Source organism: Myotis myotis, unplaced genomic scaffold, assembly GCF_014108235.1.
Source record: "Myotis myotis isolate mMyoMyo1 unplaced genomic scaffold, mMyoMyo1.p scaffold_m19_p_4, whole genome shotgun sequence".
In the NCBI taxonomy this organism is placed as follows: domain Eukaryota; kingdom Metazoa; phylum Chordata; class Mammalia; order Chiroptera; family Vespertilionidae; genus Myotis; species Myotis myotis.
This window is the reverse complement of record NW_023416346.1, coordinates 94,034,887-94,058,487: the sequence shown is the minus strand read 5'-3', so window position 1 is coordinate 94,058,487 and position 23,601 is coordinate 94,034,887. Positions and strand designations below refer to the sequence as shown.

The window sequence follows — 23,601 nt, the reverse complement described above, 5'->3', positions numbered from 1 at the left end:
TATCAATAATAACCATAAATGTAAATGGCTTAAATCCTCCAATCAAAAGACATAAGGTAGCTGAATGGATAAGAAAGCACGACCCATATATGGTATGTGCTGTCTACAAGAGACCCATATCAGAACAAAGGACTCAAACAGAATGAAATTGAAGTAATGGAAAAAGTTTTTCCAGGCAAATAGAAATGAAAAAAGTTGGGGTAGCAATACTCATATGTGACAAAATAGACTTCAAAGTGATGGCCATAAGAAGAGGCAATGAAGGCAACTTCATAACACTAACGGGATAGAGAAAACAGGAGAAAAGAACTCTGGTAATCATATATGCATCCAACATAGGAACATCCACAATATATAAAAAATTTTCAGAGGATTTCAAGGGAGAAACCAACAGCAATACAATCATAGTATGACACTTTAACACCCCACTGACACCACTGGATACATCTTCTAGACAAAAAATCAACAAGGAAACAGCAATCATAAATGACATACTATATCAGATGGAATTAATTGAAATCTCCAGAACATTTCACCCCCAAAAGATAGAATATACATTCTTCTCAAGTGCACATGGGGTATTTTCAAAGATAGAGCACTTGTTAAGACACAAATTAAGTCTCTACAAGTTCAAGAAAATTGATATTATATCAAGCATCTTCTCAGATCACAATGGCATGAAATTAGAAATTATCTACAATAAAAACACTCAAAATATTCAAACACATGGATGATAAATAGCATGCTATTAAACAATGGATTACCAAAGAGATCAAGGAAGAAATAAAATATATCCTGGAAACCAATGAATATACAACCCCAAATCTATGTGACACGTGAAAACAGTCCTGAGAGGGAAGTTCATAGCACTACAGGCCTACCTAAAAATAAAAACTCTCACCAGGCTCACCAAGAAACAAAGAGAGAGGAATAAATAAAATCAGAAACAAAAGAGGTGAAGTAACAACTGACCCCACAAAAATACAAAGGTTCGTAAAATAAATACTCTGAGCAACTATATTCCAACAAACTGGACAACCTGTATGAAATGGACATTTTCTTAGAAAAATACAATCTTCCAAAATTCAATCAGGAAGAACCAGAAAGCTGAATAGGCTGATAACTACTGATGAAACTGAAGCAGAAAAAACAAACAAACAAAAAACCAACAACAACAAAAAACTTCCAACAAACAAAAGCCCTGGTCCGGACAGTTTCATAAGGGAGCTTTTTTTTGTTTTGTTTTTTGTGTTTTTTTTTTTCTATTTCAGAAAACTTTTGCAAGTTGTTTTATTTACAACGCCAACTTTTGAAATTTCACTAAACTAAAGTTAACTGGACAATAAACTAGGCAGAAATCGCTTTGCAAAAAGAGGGAAAGCCCAAAATGCCACTTTCTATAGAGAACCCACAATTCAGTTTTATTCAGAGCAAAGAAAAGATATTTTGATCATACTGGAAGAAACTCAGCCATAGGTTTGGAATCTGTACCCAAACTACATATGCAATGAAGACAATATTCTGCTAATACAATTGATTTGCTGCTGCATTTGTCTACTGTTTGCCTAATATTGACAATTATAAACAGAGCAGTGCAACTAGTATTTGGAACAATCCTTACAGTGTTACAGTGTCAGGCACAACTTTTCACTTCTCTTCACACCACTGGTTCTCTTTGAGTACCTGGGCTTCCTCTTCTTCAGTAAAGTCATTTTTTTTATATTGAAGGTCTTGCGAATCTCTTCAGGGGTTTTCCCCTTGATCATATTGGCAACAGTCTTGCATGTAACATCAAGCAAACCTTTGATGTCTAAATAGTTTGCAGCCAGAATTAGTTCAAATAGTGTTCCTTGGTCAACTTTGAAGAATTCTTGGTCCCAAACAGGAATATCATCTGTTCGCTTTTCTTTGTTCTCATCATCCTCAGGAGGAGGAGGGTCATCCTTGTGGTGGGTGCACCACTGAATGACCTTTTTTAATATTGCTGCATTAACATTTGGTAGAGGAACTGGGTCATCATCGCCTTCATCATCCATTCCCAAATCTTCTAACATGGTCTTGATAGTCACAGATTGTTTGGCAATTTCAACATCAACTTCAAATATCTCTCCATCAGAACTCTGCAATTTAATTGAAGGCATGGTGCTGGGTCTCAAGGAGAGAGCAGGCCGGAGGCTGATGAGAGCCGGCCAGCATCAGCAGAACCAAAAAGAAAAAGGTGGAGAACAAGGCCACTTGCCTCATAAGGGAGTTTTATCAAACATTCAAATAAGAACTAACACCTATTCTCCTCAAACTATTTCAAAGAATTCAAGAGGAAGAAACACTTCCAACCTCTTTTTTATGAGATCAGCATTATCTTAATTCCAAAACCAGATAAAGACACCACAAAGATAATTACAGGCCAATATCCCTAATGAACATAGTTACTAAACTGCTCAACAAAATATTAGTAAACCGAATCCAGCAATACATGAAAAAGATCATACACCATGACCGAGTAGGATTTATTCTAGGGATGTAAGGTTGGTAAATATTCACAAATCAATAAATGTGAGACATCACATAAACAGATTCCAAGACAAAAATCACATGATCATATCAATTGATGCAGAAAAAGCATTCTACAAACTCCAACACCCCGTTTTTGGTAAAAACTCACAGCAAAAAATAAAAAAAAATCAACCAATCAATCAATATAAATAAATAGGGGGAAAAACTTTCAGCAAAGTGGGAATAGAAGGATCATACCACAACATAATAAAAGCCATATATGGCAAACCTACAGACAACATCATACTCAATGGGCAAAAACTAAAACCATTGCCCCTAAGAAGAGGAACAAGATAGGAATGCTCACTATAACCACTTTTGTTCAACACAGTACTGAAAGTCCTAGCCACAAGGATCAGACAAGAAGAAGAAAAGAAAAGGCATTCAAATTGGAAAGGAGGGAGTAAAACTGTCATTATTCGCAGATGACATGATATGTACTTAGAAAATCCTAAAGACTCCATAAAAAACTACTAGATTGAATAAATGAATTTGGCATGTACCAGGCTACAAAATTAACATCCAGAAATCTATGGCATTTTTATATACCAATAATGAACTCTCAGAAAGAGAAACTATAAAAACAATCCCATTTACCACTGCAACAAAAAAGTTAAGATACTTAGGTATAAACTTAACCAAGGAGGTAAAAACCTGTACTCTGAAAACTATAGGACATTGAAAAAAAAAGCTAGAGCAAGATATAATCAAATGGAAGAATACACCCTGTTCATGGATTGGTAGAATCAACATCATTAAAATGTCCAAACTACCCAATGCAATCTATAGATTCAATTAAATCCCTATTGAAATACCAATGGCATATTTTACAGATCTGGAAAAAACACTATAAAAATTTATAGGGAACCACAAAAGACCTGGAATAGCCATAGCCATCTTGAGAAAGAACAAATTTGGAGGAATCACAATACCAGATAACAATTTATACTACAAAGCCACTGTACTAAAAACTGCCTGGTACTGGCACAAGATCAGGCATATAGATCAATGGAACAGAATAGTGACACCAGCTATCGAACCATGCTGTTATGTTCAGTGAATATGTGACAAAGGAGGCAAGAGTATCCAATGTAGTCAAGATGGTCTCTTCAATAAATGGTGTTGGGAAAATTGGACAGGCACATGCAAAAAAAAAAAAAAAAGGAAACTAGGCCAACAACTTACACCATACACAAGAATAAATTCAACATGCATAAAAGACTTAAATGTAAGTCGTGAAACCATAAAAATCATAGAAGAAACAATAGGCAGCAAAATCTGACATCTCTCGTAGCATTATCTTTACCAATACATCTCCTGGGGCAAAGGGAACTAAGGAGAAAATAAACAAATGGGACTACATCAAAATAAAAAGCTTCTGCACAGCAAAAGAAACCATCAACAAAATGAAAAGAGAGCCCACTGTGTGGGAGAACATATTTGCCAATGATACATCCCATAAGGGGTTAATTTCCAAAATATGTAGGGAACTCATACAACTTAACAAAAGGAAGACAATCCAACTAAAAAATCGGCAAAGAACCTAAATAGACACTTCTCCAAAGTGGACATGCAAAAGACCAAGAGACATATGAAAAAATTCTCAAAGTCACTCATCATCAGAAAGATGAACATTAAAATGACAATGAGGTATCACCTCACACTTGTAAGCATGGCTATAATCAACACATGATAAGTGCTGGTGAGGATTGGAGAAAAGGGAACCCTAGTATACGTCTGGTAGGAATGCATACTGGTGCAGCCACTGTCGAAAACAGTACGGAATTTCCTCAAAAATTTAAAAAAGGAACTCTCATTTGACCCAGTGATCCCACTTCTAGGAATATATCCTAAGAAATCAGAAACACCAATCAGAAAGAATGTATGCACCCCTATATTCATAGCAGTACAATTTACCATAGCTAAGATTTGGAAGCAGCCAAAGTGCCCATCAGCAGATGAGTGGATAAAAAACTGTGGTACATTTACACGATGTAATACTATGAAGCTGTAAAAAAGAAAGAACTCTTACCATTTGCAGCATTCTGGATGGACCTGGAAAGTATTATGCTAAGCAGAATAAGCCAGTCAGAGAAATATGTGTCACATGATCATACTCATATGTGGAATCTAATGAACAAAATAAACTGATGAATAAAATTGAAACAGAGACATAGAAGCATGGAACAGACTGACGAATTTCAGAGGGAAGTCAGGGGTGAAGGAGTGGGAGAGGAGTGACTAACCTGGGAACTTATATGCATATATGAATAGCCCATAGACACAGGCAATAGAGTGGTGAAGGCCTGGGAGGGGGTCAATGGAAAAAAAAAAACACAAATAAAGAAGACATCTGTAATACTTTCAACAATAAAGATTTTAAAAAAAATCTAAAAGTGCATATACCATTAAATCCAGCAACTCTACATTTCTTTGGTATATATCCAAAGATAATGAGAACACTAATTTGAAAAGTTATAAATGCCTCTATGTTCATTGCAGCATTATTTACAATAACTAAGATATGGAAGCAGTCTTGGTGTCCATCAAATTATGAATGGATAAAGAAGATGTGATATACAATGGAACATTACACAGCAATAAAAAGAATTAAATCTTGCCATTTGTAGCAACTTTGATGGACCTAGAAGGTATTATGCTAACTGAAATAAGTCAGGCAAGACAAACAAATACGGTATGGTTTCACTTATATGGGAAATCTAAATCCAAACCAAAACAAAGGAACAAACAAAACAAAACAAAAACAGACCTTTAGAAACAGACCAAAGGGATAGTTACCAGAAGGCAGTGGGTGGGGGATAGAAAAAAAGAGGAAGTGGATATAGTCAGTAATACTGTGATAATTTTGCACAGTGACAGATGATTATTAGAATTAGTGGGGTAATCACATTGTAAGGTATGTAAATGTCAAATCAATATATTGCACATTTGAAACTAATATAACCTATGTTATATTATATACCAATTGTACTTAAATTTTAGAAATATTTAAAATTTCAGATCCCAAAGCCTCATTCCTAGTAATTATTTATTTTAAGACTCCAGCTCTCAGAATGCAAGCCAAGCCTAGAAGGGTCTTGCATATACCGAGGCTCATTATCCTCATACTAGTAGCCCTGCGCATGAATCCGTGTGCCAGTAGCTCTCCACAGGGCCTGGCCACTCCATGCCCGCTGCCCAGAGGCCCATCCGTGGCTAGGGTGGAACGCTTGCTTTGTCTCTGCGGTGACGAAGCAAGCATTCTGCCAGGCCGCTCATGCTGCCCACTCTCAGTGGCTGCCCCCCCCCCCCCATGACTGGGGGACTCTGGCGGGGCTGAGAGGACTGGGCGCCACCATCTTGTGGCTATGGGCACAGCCATCTTTGTGACAGAGTGGTGGTTAATTTGCATATTACCCTTTTATTAGATAGGATTGTCCCCTATTTGGGTCAGCAGCATGATGTCCAGGGGGTGAGAATTAGGACAATGAGGGCATAAACTTTTCTGAAAGGGCCACAAAAGGGAAGTTCAGGGAGAACAACGTCTCTAAGAAGAGCTTTCTTCTTCGTGATCTGAATCAAATCTCAAGAGCTTCATATTCAATTCCAAATCTGAGTGAGGAGCTCAAGCCAACAAGACTTCAATCTTCATCCAAGTTTGAAGTGCGGATTAAGAGTTGGCAAGCAAAGAATGGGGCCCTAATTCCTTACGCTAGCACTCTAGGGCTTCCCAAAATTTATCCCATCATTTCTGTCTCAGCCTATCTCCTTGTCAACGCCCTGGTCTTCTGGCAGGCTGGTATGCACCCTGAGCCTTAAACATACCTGGATGATGATACGCATTTATTGTACCATTGCCCTTTCACCACCTATACACCACCACCCCGCTTCCCTGGGATTCATCATAGAGCAGTGAAGGTTGTTCCATCATTTCTTTTGCATGACAACATAGAGTTTACAAAATGTTTTCATATATTTTATGCAATGCCTAGTAATTGTAAGGCATTGCATGAAAAGGTTTTATACATATCACCTCTAATCCTTATGAAAAGCCTTCATTTTATAGATGAGGAAGCTGAGAATCAGAGAGATTAGTGACTTGTGCTAAAAAGCAGTGGAGTCAGGACTAGAGCTGTTTTTACCTCATCCTCAAACAAACAAACGTTGGCCGCGGAAACTGGGAAGGCTGAGTCTCCGTAAACTCTTCTCTTACTGGCACTGCATGCTCTGGTCAGCTCTTCAGGCTGCCCCCTTTAGGCTCAGTCCTCCGTGATCACAGAACCCAGATCTCAAATCCCCCGGCGGCGCCAGGAATCCCGCGGATCTCCTTTCCCCAGTCAGGGGCTGTGCCTGTCCCAAGGGACGCGGCTGTCTGCCATGTGGTCTCCCTCGGACCCTCTGGGTTCAGAGGTCTGGCAAACTTTCCTGCCCAGATCCCTGTTTTTTTTTACCTTTCCAGGGGAGTTCTGCCCTTCCCAGCTGAAAACCGCCTCACCAGCTGAGTAATTTCGCCAATTCGTGGTGGGTGTTATTAGTTTCAGCTGCTTACTCCATTTGCTCCGGGACATGACCTGGGACGCGTCTGCCTATATCGCCGCCATCTTCGGAATCTCCTCATCCTCATCCTTCATACTACAGTCCCTTAGACCTACTTAACCTGTGTCTTTGGAAGCCCAGAAGGACTGTGGGTTGGGATTTAGGTCTTCTTCAGGGCCAACCTTGCTGCTTTATAGAGATTGGTTGCCAGTTAATGTATAAGAAAGTGAAAATATGGCTCAGAGAGAGATGAGGTATATAAGAGGAGCCAAAAAAATAGGTTTCTGAAAGGCACTCACTGTGCTCTCAAGAGGAAATTATAACCCAAAAGGAGCAATAATCCAGCACCCAGCACCATAGCCTCAAGTCACAGAAGTTCTGGAAAGGAAATTCAAATGCTAAGAGGCTTCCTGGTGATCTGGAGATAGAGGAAAATCAAACAAAGCTTGCCTGTAGCTTGTCAGTGGCATCTACCTCTCCACAGCCACTTTCTTTCACATACCACTGGTAACTACTTGAATTTTGAATGAATCATATTTTTCTTGTCTCATGGGGTCAGAGATCAAGAACTTCATCTTTGTAAAACATGTGGATGTAATGGTAAAACTGGATGTCATTAACAAAATTTAAAAGCAGAAGGTGTGTTCTTGCCCTACTGTTCTCAGAAAAGCACTCCAACTTATTCCAAGCTTACCTGGGGTTTTATGCATCTAGACATCCACGAAAGAAAGGAAAACCCTTCAGCCCCAAAGCAGTAGGCACTCACTCACCTTTGACGTAAACATACACGCTGGTCTTGCCATTAGGATCCTTGATGTCAGCAACATCCTTATAGCTACATGTGAAGTATCCAGTGTCACCAGCTTCTGTGTGGAAGATGGTGAGCTGGTTGCAAGTAACAAGGGGATTATCAGAGCAGGGGTGTTCCAAGATGCGGGCCCGACTCCCTGCAGACCCCATGCCCCAGGTCCAGGTAAGGGTAGCCAATCCCCTGAAAACACAATGCAAAAAAAAAAAAAAAAGCTGAATCAGGTATGGTAGTGGCAGTGAAGAAGTAATGTTGCTTCAGCTCCCAACCTGAGTTCTGAAGGAAGAGTTATAAAATATTAGTTCCCATGGAAAAAAAAATGTCACAGAGGATTGGAATACCTAGCTATGGGCATGAGACACTAAAACAGTGAGTTAAGGTTTTTGTTTCCTTCTCCCTGTCTCCCCCTATATCTTCTCATCTACTCAATCTATACACCCAGCCCAGTTCTCTTCATCAATGCATTGGCTTGGGAGTATTTAACATTAAACATCTAAAAGCAGAGGGAAAGACTGAGTTAAGTGATTCCTAGATCCTTTCTTGATTTATTGTTTATACTTGGAAAATGAGAACACCACGACTCAGGGAAGTAAAGGGCTTTGCCCAGAATATTGTTGGCAGGACCCAAACTCAAAGTCATATGTACTAGGTCCTAGTCTAGGTTTTTATTTTTGAATTATACCTTCTTGCCTCATGGAATTTATAAGGCTTTTTCGGCAAATGAGTTGTAAAAAGACATGTGGCTGGATGATCTCTCCCTGCACTTTGTGGGAGGGAACCAGGGACAAAATTAATTTTAAATTTATTGTATATCTTCCATGTACAGACAAAACAACAGTACTCCATATCTTCGTCTCAATGACGATTATTTTCTCCTCCTCTACTTCCTCATAACAAGAAGAATCTGTGTCACAATCATTGAAAATATACAGGGAGGACAAAAGAACCTGCATACCAAGTCTCAGCATTTGCCATTGTTTAGTTATGCCAGCCCTCAGCATAAGTGGAAGACAATGGAAACTGGGGGCAGGATGGAGTCAGATTTGACTCCAGTTCTCATGTCAAAGACAGATACCCTTACCCATATCATATATCATCTCCAGCATTCACACACTTGCTAGAACACTGTTTATCATGACCCATAAATTCACTGAAGTGAAGAGAAGGTAAACCATGAAGTTGTGTGGAGAGCCATTGCTCACCTTGAGTACATTCTTCAAAAGCAATGCATTTCAAACCATTTTGAAAAGATAATATGTTACCATGATTGTGGTTAAGACTACTAAAAAATAAAATGAGAGTTAGAGAACAACAGTACAGATCCTGCCCACATTCTAACTCCTCATGCTCTAACTCTTGCACCCTCCATTTGCTATCCACTACCTACCACTGGAGTCTCTGTTCCTATTTGAATGATGATCTCTTTATGGTATGTCCAGCTTCATTCTGGGGGTCTTCAAATAAACTATGTGGCCTCAAAACCAGACAGCCTAAGAGAAGGTGTGTATAGATTGAATCGTGTCCCCCACAAATTCATATGTTGAAGTATTAATCCCAAGAACCTCAGAATGTGATTATATTTGGAAATAGATAAATAAGTTTAAAGGAGGCCATTTGAGTGGGCCCTAATCCAGCATGATTAGTGTCCTTATAAGAAAAGGAGATTAGTACACACAGATACCAGAGATATGCACACACAGAGAAAATATCATGAGAAGCCACAGTGAGAAGGCAGCCATCTGTAAGCCAAAGAAGCAGGCCTCAAGAGAAACAAAATCTGTTAATAGATTTATCTTGAAATTCTAGCCTCTAGAACTGTGAAAAAAATAAATGTATGATGTTCAAGCCACCTAATATTGGTTATTTTGCTGTGGCAACCCTAGCAAACTAATAGACTCTCTGAACTGTTATCAGCTGCTACCTGAAATTCTGTTGTCTTTGTTGGGCTTTGGATCCCATGAAAAATTGTTCCTAGAGTTTTCATTTCCTGACACTTATCTTCCTTGCTTGACTGGAGTCTCATACCTTCCCCTTAGACCCAACATTACTGATGTGATTTTTTACCCTATGTATGTAGTACCTCTAATGGTCCCAGTCCACCCTAACCTAGCCTGTAAAGTCTTCAGGATTATTCTACATGGTTTGCTCTGAAACCAGACAAAAGCATGTACACAAGCAGACAGTATCTTGGGTATAGCAGTAGCCAAAATTGTTTTTTTAAAAATTAAAGCATAGTTCACATAGAATATTATATTACACTAGAGGCCTGGTGCACAAAAATTTGTGCACTTGGGGGGGGGGTCCCTCAGCCCGGCCTGTGCCCTCTTGCAGTCTGGGACCCTTCAGGAGATAACGACCTGCTGGCTTAGGCCTGCTCCCGGTGGCAGAGGGCAGGCCCAATCCCTAGGTGCAGCCCCTGGTCGGGCTCAGAGCAGGGCCGATTGGGGAGTTGGGGCGCCTTCCCCTGTCATGCACAGAGCAGGGCCAATTGGGAGGTTGCGATGCCACCCTCAGTCATGCTCAGGGTAGGGCCGATTGGGGGGTTGGAGCACCGCCCCCGTCACACTCAAGGCAGGGTCGATGGGGAGGTTGCGGCGCCACCCCCTGTCACTCACAGAGCAGGGCCGATCAGGGGGTTGGGGTGCTGCCCCCTGTCACGCACAGAGCAGGGTCAATCAGGGGGTTGGGGAGTTCCCCCCTGTCACACACAGAGCAGGGCCCATTGGGGGTTGAGGAGCTCCCCCCTGTCACTCACAGAGTAGGGCCGATAGGGGAGTTGGGGCACCGCCCCCTGTCACACACAGAGCAGGGCCAATCAGGGGGTTGGGGCGCCGCCACTCTCACACTCAGGGCAGGGCCCATGGGGAGGTTATGGCTCCACCCCGTCACACACAGAGCATGGCCCGTGGGCTGGGGGGGTTTGGGGGCCGCACCCTGTCACACACAGAGCCGCAGGGTGATCAGGGGGTTGGGGAGCTCCCCCTATCAGGCACAGAGCAGGGCCGATCAGGGGTTGGGGCGCCTTCCCCTGTCAGGAACAGAACAGGGCCGATAGAGAGGTTGTGGCCCCACGCCCTGTCACACACAGAGCCACAGGGCGATCAGGGGGTTTGGGCGCTGCCCCCTGTCACGCTGATCCCGGTGCTGAGAGGCCTCATGGCTCCGCTGATCCTGGTACTGGGAGGCATATTACCCTTTTACTATATAAAATAGAAGCCTGGTGCATGGGTGGGGGCTGGCTGGTTTGCCCTGAAGGGTGTCCTGGATCAGGGTGGGGGTGCCTGGCTAGCCTGGATGAGGGGATGATGGCTGTTTGCAGCTGGTCACACCCCCTTCAGGGTGGGGGTCCCCACTGGGGTGCCTGGCTAGTCTGGGTGAGGGGCTGAGGGCTGAAGCTCCCAACTGCTTCTTTTTTTCTTTTCTTTTTTTATTCTGGGCCAGCTTTAGCTCTGGCTCCAGCTCTGAGGCTTCCGCTGCTGAAAGCAGGTATCTGGTTTGTTTAGGTTCTATAATTGAAACTCTGTATCAACTCCAGCTCTGAGATCCCGGCTCACCGAAAGCAGGTTTCTGGGGTTTTGTTTAGCTTCTATATTTGTTACAATGTTTCTTAAACTGCAAGCTCAGAGGCCGGCAAGGCAGGTGGGGAACGTTGGAGTCCTCCGTCAATGAAGCAAGCAAGCCTCATGTTAGTTTCAAGCTGCCTGGCTGCCGGCCGCCATCTTGGCTGGCAGTTAATTTGCATATCACCCTGATTAGCCAATGGGAAGGGTAGCGGTTATACGCCAATTACCATGTTTCTCTTTTATTAGATAGGATAGTGAATCACATTTATATTCCTTATAATGTGATCACAATAAGTCTAGTAACCATCTGTCACCATACAAAGTTATTGCAATAATATTGACTATTTTCCTTATGCTATATATTACATCCCTGTTAATTATTTTTATAACTGGAGATTTGTACCTCTTATCCTCTTTCACTTTTTTCACCCATCCTGCCAACCCTTCTAGCACCATAAATATTTTCTCTGTATCTATGGGTCTGTTTCTGTTTTGTTTTATTTGTTTGTTTGGTCATCTTAGATTCTACAAATAAGTGAAAACATGGTATTTTTTCTTTCTCTGTCTGACTTATTTCACTTCACATAATACCCCCTAGTTTTACTCGTGTTGTTGTAAATGTCAAGACTTCATTTTTAACACTATATATATATATATATATATATATATATATATATATATATATATATATTTGTGTTTTTGTTTTCTTTGGATAAATACACAGAAGTGGGATTGCTACATCATATGGTAGTTTCATTTAAAAATTTTTAAGGAATCTTCCTACTATTTTCCATAGTGGTTGCACCAATTTTCAGTTCCACCAAAAGTGCACAATGGTTCCTTTTTCTCCACATCCTCACCAATATTTGTTATTTGTTGACTTTTTAAATAATAGCCATTATGAAAGGTGTGAGATGATATCTAATTGTGGTTATGATTTGCATTTCTCTGATAGGGATGTTGAATAACTTTTCATATGTCTGTTGGTTATCTGTGTGTCTTCTTTGAAGAAATGTCTGCTCAGATCCTCTCCCAATTTTTTTTTCAGATTGTTTGTTTTTCTGATGTTGAGTTGTATGAGTTCTTTTTATATTTTGGATATTAGGGCCAATCAGTCATATAATTTGCAAACATCTTTTCCCATTCAGTAGGTTTTTTGTTTTGTTTTATGGTGGTTTCCTTCATTAAGCAAAAGCATTTTAATTTCATGTAGATCTATTTGTTTAGTTTTGCTTGCCTGAAGAGACATCCAAAAATATTTCTAAGATTAATGTAAAAGACTTCAATGCTTATGGTTTCAGGTCAACATTTAAGTCTTTTTTAAATTTATTTTTTGTATACGTTTTAAGAAAGGAGTCCTGCTTTATATTTTGTATGTATCAGTTCAATATTGCTAATACCATTTCTTGAAGAGACTATCTTTCACCCTTTGTATTTCCTGCCTTTTTTGTTATAGATTAATTGAACATATAAATGTGGGATAATTTCTGAGCTATCTCTTCTGTTCTATTGATCTATGACTCTGTTTTAGTGCCAGTACCATACTGTTTTGATTACTATAGTTTTGTAGTATAGTTTGAAATCAAGTAGTGTGATACCTCCAGCTTTATTCTTTTCCATCTAGATTGCTGTGGCTGTTCAGAGGTTTTATTTTGTTTGTTTCTTTGTTTTGTGTGTGTGTGTGTGTATGTGTGTGTGTGTGTGTGTTTGTGTGTGTGTGTGTGTGGTTCCTATAAATAAACCAAAAGTATAAATTAAATAAAAATATAAGTAAAGGGTGTCCCAAAATTCAAGCAAGATTTGAATTTTACGCCATTTGTGCCGTAAAGTGTTGCTAACGAAAAAAACAGATAGCGTGACAGCTGACAGTTCAGGGTTATTAAAAATGGAGTGCTACACAAAAGAACAATGCGTTTTCATTGTTGAGCAATATTTTAAAAATAATGAAGGTTTGGCAGCTACAGTTCACAATTTTCTTGCAAAATATGGTCGGAATAGTGATTTAACTTCATCAACTGTGAAGAGATTAATTTAAAAATTTAGGGAGACGGGATCAATTAGTGATCTTAAACACTCTGGCCGTCCTTCAACAAGTTGTTCAACACAAAACATCGAAGCAGTTCTGAGAGTGTTGCTGAGAGACCAGGGACATCAATTCAGCACCGTGGTCAAGAATTGGACATTTTGAGAAGCTCTTGAAGGCCATTTACCTGATATGCTATTCCATACATAACCTTATACTGTATACTTTATGAATCAATAAAAATTTACAATTTTTAATTATAATCCTGTGTTTTCTATCAAAATTACTTCTTGAATGAATTTTGGGCCACCCTTTATTATTTTTCTAGTTCTGTAAAAAATACCATTAATATTTTCATAGGGATTGCATTACATCTGTAGAATACTTTGAAATGAACATTTAAAAAATACTAATCCTTATATTCCATAAGAATGCCAAATATTTCCATTTATTTGTGTTATCTTCAACTTCTTTCATCAATGTGTTATACTTTTTAAAGTATAGGCATTTTGCTTTCTTGGTTAAATGAATTCCTAGGTATTTTTTATGTAATTGTAAATGCAACTGTTTGCTTAATTTCTCTTTCTGATAATTCATTCTTAGTGTATAGATATGCTACTGATTTCTGCATATTAATTTTGCATCCTGCAACTTCACTGAATTTATCTACAAGTTTTTATAGATTTTTGATCAAGTTCTTACGGTTTTTTCTCTATAGTGACAGATTTACCTCTTCCTTTCCAATTTGGATGCATATATTCCCTTATCTTGTCTTATTTCTGCGGCTAGGATTTCCAATCCTATCCTATATAATAAAAGTCTAATATGCCAAGTGTCCTATCCTATATAATAAAAGTCTAATATGCCAAGTGTCCGGTCGTCCATTCAACCAATCAAAGGATAATATGCTAATGATATACTAAGGCCTCTCAACCACTCATTATGACATGCACTGACCACCAGGGGGCAGACAGTAGACCAGTCGACCAGTTGCTATGAAATGCACTAACCACCAGGGGGTAGACCAGCCGTGGGTAAACTACGGATCGCTGGCCCGTTTGAAATGAATAAAACTAAAAAAAAAAAAGACCGTACCCTTTTATGTAATGATGTTTACTTTGAATTTATATTAGTTCACACAAACACTCCATCCATGCTTTTGTTCCGGCCCTCCGGTCCAGTTTAAGAACCCATTGTGGCCCTCGAGTCAAAAAGTTTGCCCACCCCTGGGGTAGACGCTCCAACTGGTAGATTAGCCTGATGCTGGGGACTGAATGAGATGGGCCGGACACACCCTGGAGCCCTCCCATGGTCCCTCCCCAGCTGGCCAACCTCTCGCATCCCTCCCCAATCCCTATCCCGCTCTGGTGGGGTCCCTCAGCCTGGCCTGCATCCTCTTGCAATCTGGGACCCCTCGAGAGATGTTGGAGAGCCGGTTTCGGCCCATTCCCACTCAATGCAGGAGCTGTCTCTTGGTGTTCAGTGTGGTCCCCCAGGGGGAGCTCTGCTCAGCCAGAAGCCGGGCTCATGGCTGGCGAGCGCAGTGGCTGTGGCAGGAGCCATGGCAGCACTAACAATGTCCAACTGATGGCTTAGGCCCGCTCCCCACCGGCAGTAGGACATCCCCTGAGGGCTCCCAGACTGCGAGAGGGCACAGACCAGGCTGAGGAAACCGCCCCCCCGCCCCATCAGCCACCAGTTTTGTTGGATATGGAACCTCTTGGGAGAAACTTTGGCGCAGTCCAATGCCAACCACTTGTACCACGCTTGGGGCAACTTGATAGTCTCTATAATGTGAAGCAAGGCCAGTCACTATTTGTGCTGGGCTTGGGGCCACTTGGGAAATGTTAAAATGTTAGTTGAGGCCAGCTTCCATGTGTGGGAGGTCTAGAGTTTCTCAGAATATGTTATGAGTTGGTCCAAAGGTGGTTGCCATGTATGGTGGGTCTAGAGTTGCTTTGGAAAGGCTCTTGCTAGGGCAATGCACACAGCTTTAACTAGGTTAATCAAGATGATAGATTTGGTGCCTACCTATACCATGCCAGCCAAGTGGAAGGAGAGTGCAAAAGAAACACACAAAAACAACACCAATGGCACCCATCAGTGCTTCCATCTTCAGAGAGAACTTCCACTGATCCCTGTACCTCTCACAGTCACCCTAATGTTGTTCTGTTTAATTTATCTCCATTTGAGCTAGGTGCTTCTTAAACTGCTACCTCTGCACTGGAGCTTAGAGCTGGTGACTTTGTTCTTGGGGTCTTTAAGAGGAGCATCTCAGTCTCGCCAAGCCCTTTGTCTCTTTCAGATGCAATCCCTGCTGGTTTTCAAAGCCAAATATTACGGGGAGTTCTCTTTCTACCACATATTTTTTGAGCTGAAGAGCCAGGTGTGGGGCTTGGACCCTCAGTCCTCAGGGCGGACCACTTCCACTATGATTTCCTTCTTGTTTGTGAATTACCACACTTCAGGATCTGATTAGACCACATCTCTATCCCTCTTACCCATCTCAACATGGCTTATTCTTTAAATCAGCAGTTCTCAACCTGTGGGTCGCGACCCATTTGGTGATCAAACGACCCTTTCACAGGGGTCGCCTAAGACCATCCTGCATATCAGATATTTACATTACAATTCATAATAGTAGCAACATTACAGTTATGAAGTAGCACCGAAAATAATTTTATGGTTGGGTCACAACATGAGGAACTGTATTTAAAGGGCCAGAAGGTTGAGAACCACTGCTTTAAATCCTTAGTTATGGGAATTCTGTCCAGCTAGTTTTTATATGGTTCTCAGCAATGCTTGCTCTATATTTAGTTGTAATTTTGGTGTGTTTGTGGGAGGAGGTGAGATCAGGCCATATCTACTGTCTTTACCAAACCTCCATAAAATGGTTTCTATGAAGGGCCACATAAATATTTTATACTTTGTGAGTCTCTGTCTAAAATTCTTCTTATTCTTATATACATATCCTTTAAACAAACAAACAAAAATAATTGCTGAAAGGGCTATAATTTACTGAGTTCAGAATTTTTGTCTCAGCCTAAGTGGCCATCAGCAGATGAGTGGATTCAAAACTGTGGTACATCTATACAATGGAATACTACACGGCTGTAAAAAAGAAAGAACTCTTACCATTTTCAACAGCATGGATAGACCTGGAGAGCATTATACTAAGTGAAATAAGCCAGTCAGAGAAAGATAAATATCACATGATCTCACTCATATGTGGAATCTAATGAACAACATAAACTGATGAAGAGAAATAGACCCAGAGACACAGAAACATCGAACAGACTATCAAACCTCAGAGGGAAGGCAGGAGAGGATGGCATGGGGGAGAGATCAACCAATGACCTCATATGCATATATGCATAACCCATGGACATAGACAATTGGGTAGTGAAGGCTTGGGTGGGGGGCAGGGGCAGGATGGGAGAGGTCAATGGGGGTAAAAGGGGACATATGTAATACTTTTAACAATAAATATTTTTTAAATAACAAATAGCCCTAGCCAGTTTGGCTCAGTGGATAGAGCATCTGCTTGCAGACTGAAGAGTCCCAGGTTTGATTCTGGTCAAGGGCACATGCCTGGGTTGTGGACTTGACCCCCAGTTGGGGGCATGCAGGAGGCAGCCAATCAATTATTCTCTCTCATCATTGATGTTTCTATCTCTCCCTCCCTCTCCATTCCTCTCAGAAATTAATAAAAAATATTTTTAAAAAATAACAAATAAAAAAATAAAAACAAATGTTTATATTTGAAACAAACAGACAAAAAAGAATTTGTGCCTCTACCTAATGTCTGAATTCCTACTACAGAACCCCAACATACTGATCCTCAGTTTCAGTACCTCTAGTGGTGGGCAAATCCCCATCACCCTCTTTTCCCCAAAGTAGCCCATTCTATCACTAACAAAATATCTGAAAATTATTGGTTCTTATTTTTCTTTTAAATATATTTTATTGATTTTTTACAGAGAGGAAGGGAGAGAGATAGAGAGTTAGAAACATCGATGAGAGAGAAACATCGATCAGCTGCCTCCTGCACATCTCCTACTGGGGATGTGCCCACAACCCAGGTACATGCCCTTGTCGGAATCGAACCTGGGACCTCTCAGTCCACAGACCAACGCTCTATCCACTGAGCCAAACCGGTTTCGGCAAATTATTGGTTCTTAATAAGGAATACATTCATGTCATACTAGACTTTACTTCCATTGTCTATAGAAGAAATCTGTGGAAATATACCTTACCAAAATAATTCAATATCAGCTGGACATGAATTAGATTAGCAGATTTGATGAAGTTGGGGCACAGGACTTATTATTTAGGATGGTGGGCAGAGGGTGGCTAGGATATGAGGATCTTTAGAGAGAGAAGACTTGGGAAGAAGAGCAAACATGAAGGACTGGGGTGATTAGAGAGGGCTGGGAGTAAAGGAGGAGAAGTTGTTTAAGTTTATTCATACAGCACACTCCCAATTTAGACCTATTTTTAACTCCCATCTCTGAATATTTGGTTGAGCCCAAGAGGACACTTTTGAAAATATTCTAGGAGTGTGAACTGAGTTCCAGAGATTCCAATAGCAGATTCTCATGCATGCTTGGGTCTGAGCAGTTGGATACTTGGAATGACTATGCCTTCTATTCCTGATAACATCCTAGGGAGAATCACATACCAGAGTCTTGGGCTTTCTCTCAGGCTGATTCATTTTCCCCATTCACCTTCCATAAGATTCTGGATTTGCCTGCAAGTGCACCAAAGGCCTACATCTTAAGGCTTGGGAACTTGAGTAACTTGCACCAGGAATCATTACAAAGGCCCAATTGAACATAAGAAAGTATGCTCAATCTTTGTTGGCGCTAGGAAAGAAAGTATGAGCTCAGCCTGTTCCATGGACTTGTTAGACTTGGAAAGTATATAGTTGCACACATCTATAATAATAAAAGTATAATATGCTAATTAGACTGGACAGCTGAACGACCTTCCAGATGAAGCTGCAGTGGTGGGGGCCAAGGCAGAGGTGGTTAGGGGCAATCAGGAAGGCAGGCGAGCAGTTAGGGGTGATCAGGCAGGCAGGCATAGTGGTTAGGGGTGATCAGGCAGACATGCAGAATGGTTAGGGGAGATCAGGCAGGCAGGCGAGCAGTTAGGGGCACCAGGCAGGCATGCATAGTGGTTAGGGGTGATCAGGCAGGCATGCAGAATGGTTAGGGGAGATCAGGCAGGCAGGCGAGTGGTTATGGGCAATTAGGCAGGCAGAGTGGTTAGGGGTGATCAGGCAGGCAGGCAGTAGAGAGGTTAGGATTGGGCCTAAACCAGCAGTCAGACATCCCCCAAGGGGTGCAGGCCAAGCTGAGGGGACCCCCCCCCCCGCATGAATTTCGTGCACTGGGCCCCTAGTATTTACATAATAAACAACTCATTGGCTTGGGCATCAGGAGAACTTGGTTCTCATATCGGAATCTTAACAAGTTCCTTCTCCTCTTCAAGCCTTGATATCCTCATCTGTAAAGTGGGCCTGATAGAACCTACCTCACAGATTTATTGAATAGATTTACTGAGTCAATCCATATAAAGTGCTTAGAGCAAAGCCTGACACAGAATAAGTACCCAACAAATAGTATTTTTTATGGTTATCATCTTTAACTGTCATGGAAATAATTTTTGAATTACATTTTTTCACACTCCACTTCCATTACATCAGAATACCCTTTATGCTCTACCTTCAAAATGTAGTTGAGGCCAGCTTCCATGTGTGGCAGGTCTAGAGTTTCTCAGAATATGTTATGAGTGTAGGTGGGGCCATGTTATGCTTCAGGGGTTTCTAAGAGAGCCCGATCTGCCAGTCCCTGGGACTCCTGCAATATCTAACTGTCCCTCACTCACCCACACACACACACCACACATCCACACACACCCATCTCACTCTTTTACTCTGTCACATACTCTTCTCCCTTCTATTCAGAAGCTGACCACTTCTCTCGCACCTGGAATGCTGCAGTAGCTTCTGACTCTTTCCCCTTTTAATCCATATCTGTCACAGAACCCAGAATGAGACTTTTTAAATATATACACACACACATATCCTATATAATAAAGAGGAATATGCAAATTAACCCTCACACCCTCACAAGATGGCTGCCTTATACCAGGTTGGCAGGGGGGTTAGTGAGGGATGACCAAATGACTGAACAGCAGGCTGTGTAGGGTGACCAGGCCGGCAGGGGGTCCATGAGGGACTACCAGGCCAGGGGGGCAGTCGGGGGTGATTAGGCTGGAAGGGGCGTAGTGAGGGGTGACTAGGCCAGTGGGGGGACAGTTGGGGGCATCCAGGCTGGTGGGGGGGCAGTTAGGGGCAACCAAGCCTGCAGAGAGGGGCAGTTGGGGGTGACCAGGCCAGCAGGGGGGGCAGTAAGGGGTGACCACGCCAGCGGGGTGGGGGCAGTTAGGAGCGACCAGGCTGTCAGGGAGTGTGCAGTTGTGGGTGACCTGGCCAGCAGGTGGGGGGGGGCAGTCAGGGGCAACCGGGCAAGCAGGCAGGTGAGTGATTAGGAGCCAGTGGTACAGGATTGTGAGAGGGATGTCTGACTGCCAGTTTAGGTCCGATCCCCGAGACATCTCCCAAGGGGTCTCAGATTGGACAGGGTGCAGTCTGGGCTGATGTGACACCCCCCCCCCCCGCAAGAATTTCATGCACTGGCCTCTAAAATATATATATATATATATATATATATATATATATATATATATATATATATATATATTTTTTTTTTTTTTTCCACATCATTCCCTTGTTTAAATTCCTATAGCAACTTAAATTCAAAAGCCAAACTAGGGTCTATAAAATCCTGCTGCCACTCCACCTAATCTCCTATCTTTCTTCTTATTGCTTATTTTGTTACAGCCACACCAACTTCTTGCTTTTTATTGACCATGTCAAATTCACCCTTATCTCAAGTTTTCTGCATTTGTTATTCTCCCTATCTGGAAAATTCTTCCTCCACATACCTGCATGACTCCTTGCTTTTTGTCTCTGTTCGGATGATGCTTCTATCCTGACCAACCTTTTAAAATAAACACCTTCCATTTACTCTGATACTGTACCATAGCACCTGTCATCTTTTTACATACCACATAATTTTCTTATTTGTCTTGTTATCTATCTCTCCCAGAGTGTCATCTCCATGAGGGCAGGGATCTTGGCCCATTTTGTTCAGTATCATATCTTCTGCACCTAGTCCAGTGTCTGGTACATAGTAGGTGCTAAATAAATATTTGTTGAATATATAAGGAAACAATCCCTTTTTCTATCTACTCTGTGGGGTTGATGTGGGAATAAAATATATTAGTCTCTTGAAACAGCTTTGAAAGATGTATAGTCCAACTTTTGTCTTTTTAAGGCTATTTTATTTTCCTAAATGTACTTCATTTCAAATCTGTTCTGAAATTTCCAATTGATAGTCCTGGCTATTTTAACTTCTTTTGAGCATGCCTATCTTTTTCATTCAACTCTGAAGTCCTCCCCTAGAAAGCTGGAGTATGATTTACCCAGTTTTGAATATATGGCTATTCTCACCACCAGTCAGAGTATTGTGCCTAGTACAGCAGACACACAGTAAATTACTCATTTTTATTTATTTTCATATTCGGTTATTATTATTTGTTTACATCAACAAAATGTTTTCTATACAATAAATAAATGAAGGAGTATATATATCAACCAGTAGGGGGAAAAGACATCTATGGTAATTTAAGTGCAAGGGAAGAAATATTCAAAATTTTATTTCATTGTGGTGGAAACTAGAAGTAAGGCAAAAGCTCTTCCATTGCCCAGTTATGTGTCCTTTGGCAGGTACTGTCAACATTTCAGTTCTCAACTTACACATTTAAAAAAGGGACTTAGAGCCCTGGCTGGTTTTGCTCAGTGGATAGAGCATTGGCCTGCGGATTGAAGGGTCCCTGGTTTGGTTCCAGTCAAGGGCACATGCCCAGGTTGTGGGTTTGCTCCCCAGTGGCGGGGGGGGGGGGCATGCAGAAGGAAACCGATCAATGATTCTCTCTCATCATTGATGTTTCTATCTCTCTGTCCCTCTCCCTTCCTCTCTGAAATCAATAAAAATATATTTAAAAAAAGGGGAGGTTAGAGGAGCTCCTCATATTTCTGAAAATTTCTGAAGAGTTATTTGTGATTTCACAAGCCATTCCTCCTTCTCTCATCCCTCCACCTCTACCTGAGAAACTATTAGACTGTCATCCAGATGAACTTTCTCCAGGATCCTCTTAGCACTGAATCAAATTTTCCCTAAAGTACCAACCAGCCTCCCTGCCAAAGCCAAGCCTGTCTCAATTGCATTACCTGGGGTTGAGTGTCTAAGATGTATGGTCAATTAAATCTGGGTTCTATGAGACTAATGGTCCTGGTGTTAAGGGCCATTAGAATACACTTGGCTTAACTTACATCAGCTGGATTCAGTGTGAGGGCAAAAGCCACGCCCTGGAGGCGGGACCAGTCAAAGACTGGACGCCACCCAGTCTGACTCTCCCACCCAGTGTTAAGGGGATGGATCTCATGATGTCAAAGGCCCACCCAGATGTGATGTAACTTCCTGTAATTCGAGTATATAATAAATCAGCTTTCGGAGCTGGCTCTCTCTCTGTGTGCTATGTCCCTCCAGAGGGCAGGCACCACACCCAGACCAAGCTTGTAATCTATTTTATGTCTGTCTTTCATTATTCTTTAATCCCCAAAGCGCCTCCTAGTTTGCAGAACCGGTTCAAGTCTCCCCCTCCATGCAGGACGCGGAGAGGAGGCCCCTCAGCCCCAGCGCGCTCGGTATATCCTGGAAAGTAGCTCTTGAAATAAGTATGGCCTATTGAAACATGACAGACCAGAACACAAGCAGGCCATTGGTGGCAGATTCTATATGATAGCTAATAATAGATCAGATGCCATTCAGAGTCACTGGGGTAAAGTGATCCTGTATGAACAGAGTCTGATAATGCACTGCGGCTGACTCCTCAATTATGCTTTACACCCAGAGATGTTTCTAAGTAGGTGTACAGGTGGGGAAAAGACACCCTCCAAAACCCAAATGTCTGGATCAAATACCTTATTAAAAACTCATATGTATTGTTGGAAGCCCAGGCAGCTAGGAAAGGGCACCCCCTGGAGGGTGAGTACAGGAATCAACAAGACCTAGGATGGAAGCCCCCAGCCCCTCTGCCCAGTTGAAAATAGAAGTTAAATATCACCACTATCACTTCACTTTTGTGTAATTCACTAGGCATGACAATATGTGTTCTCCCCTTCTTTCATGGCAATAAAATATTCACTTTTTTTAGTTGGACATATAACTTCCTGGGGAAAACATTGCATTTCCAGCCTCTCTTGCAGCTAAGTGTGATCATGTGACTAAGTTTTGGTCAAAGGGATATAAGCACAAGTGGTGTACAGAGGTTTTGGGAAAATGTTCTCAGAGATAGAAGGCATGTCTTTCTTTAACTTACTTTTATTTTCTAACTAGCTGGAATACAGACATGATGAATGGAGTTTGAATAACTATTTTGGACCATATGATGAAACTCATTAGTTAATGAAGATCTATCTATAATACAGAAGGAGTATGAGTTTCTAATGATTTCATGGGACTGGCATGCCATCCCCAGATATCCACCCTTTGGACTTTTTTCCATAAAATAGTTAAACTTTATTTCCAAAATCCACTGTTAACTTGGATTTCCTATTGCACATATTACAATATAACCTTTACTGACACACTGGGGCATTGGCTATCTTAAAGAAGAAGGAAGCATTACATTCTGTTTCCAGTTCAATTAAATTGGATACACACTTATTGAACACCTACATCTATGCCACAAAATTTGACCACTCCTTTCTTGAAACCCTGCTCTCCCTTATGACAGTTCTCCCTTGTTTCTCCCTCTTACCTATTTACCCTATACTTTCCCAAGTCCCCTTTCTACCCATATAATCTAGAAGCACAGAGGCTCCTCAAGATTATGACCAATATTCTTTTATCTCCTCACTCAATACACCCTCCCTGTTATCCTCATCTATTCATATAATTTCAACTCTCATCCAGTTTCTGTGA

The 23,601-nt window shown here is 41.4% G+C and overlaps 1 protein-coding gene and 1 pseudogene across 2 annotated transcripts in view; both read right to left on the bottom strand.

The window, feature by feature from the left end:
* The window catches only part of LOC118654202 (vascular endothelial growth factor receptor kdr-like), a 463,598-nt gene that overhangs the window by 337,697 nt on the left and 102,300 nt on the right, over nucleotides 1-23,601 (bottom strand). For both annotated transcript variants that reach the window (XM_036305522.1, XM_036305523.1), the window contains exon 4: nucleotides 7,860-8,080. In XM_036305522.1, the coding sequence (XP_036161415.1) occupies nucleotides 7,860-8,080 (221 nt within the window). The remainder of the gene's footprint in view (nucleotides 1-7,859; nucleotides 8,081-23,601) is intronic.
* LOC118654205 lies at nucleotides 1,358-2,173 on the bottom strand (annotated as a pseudogene).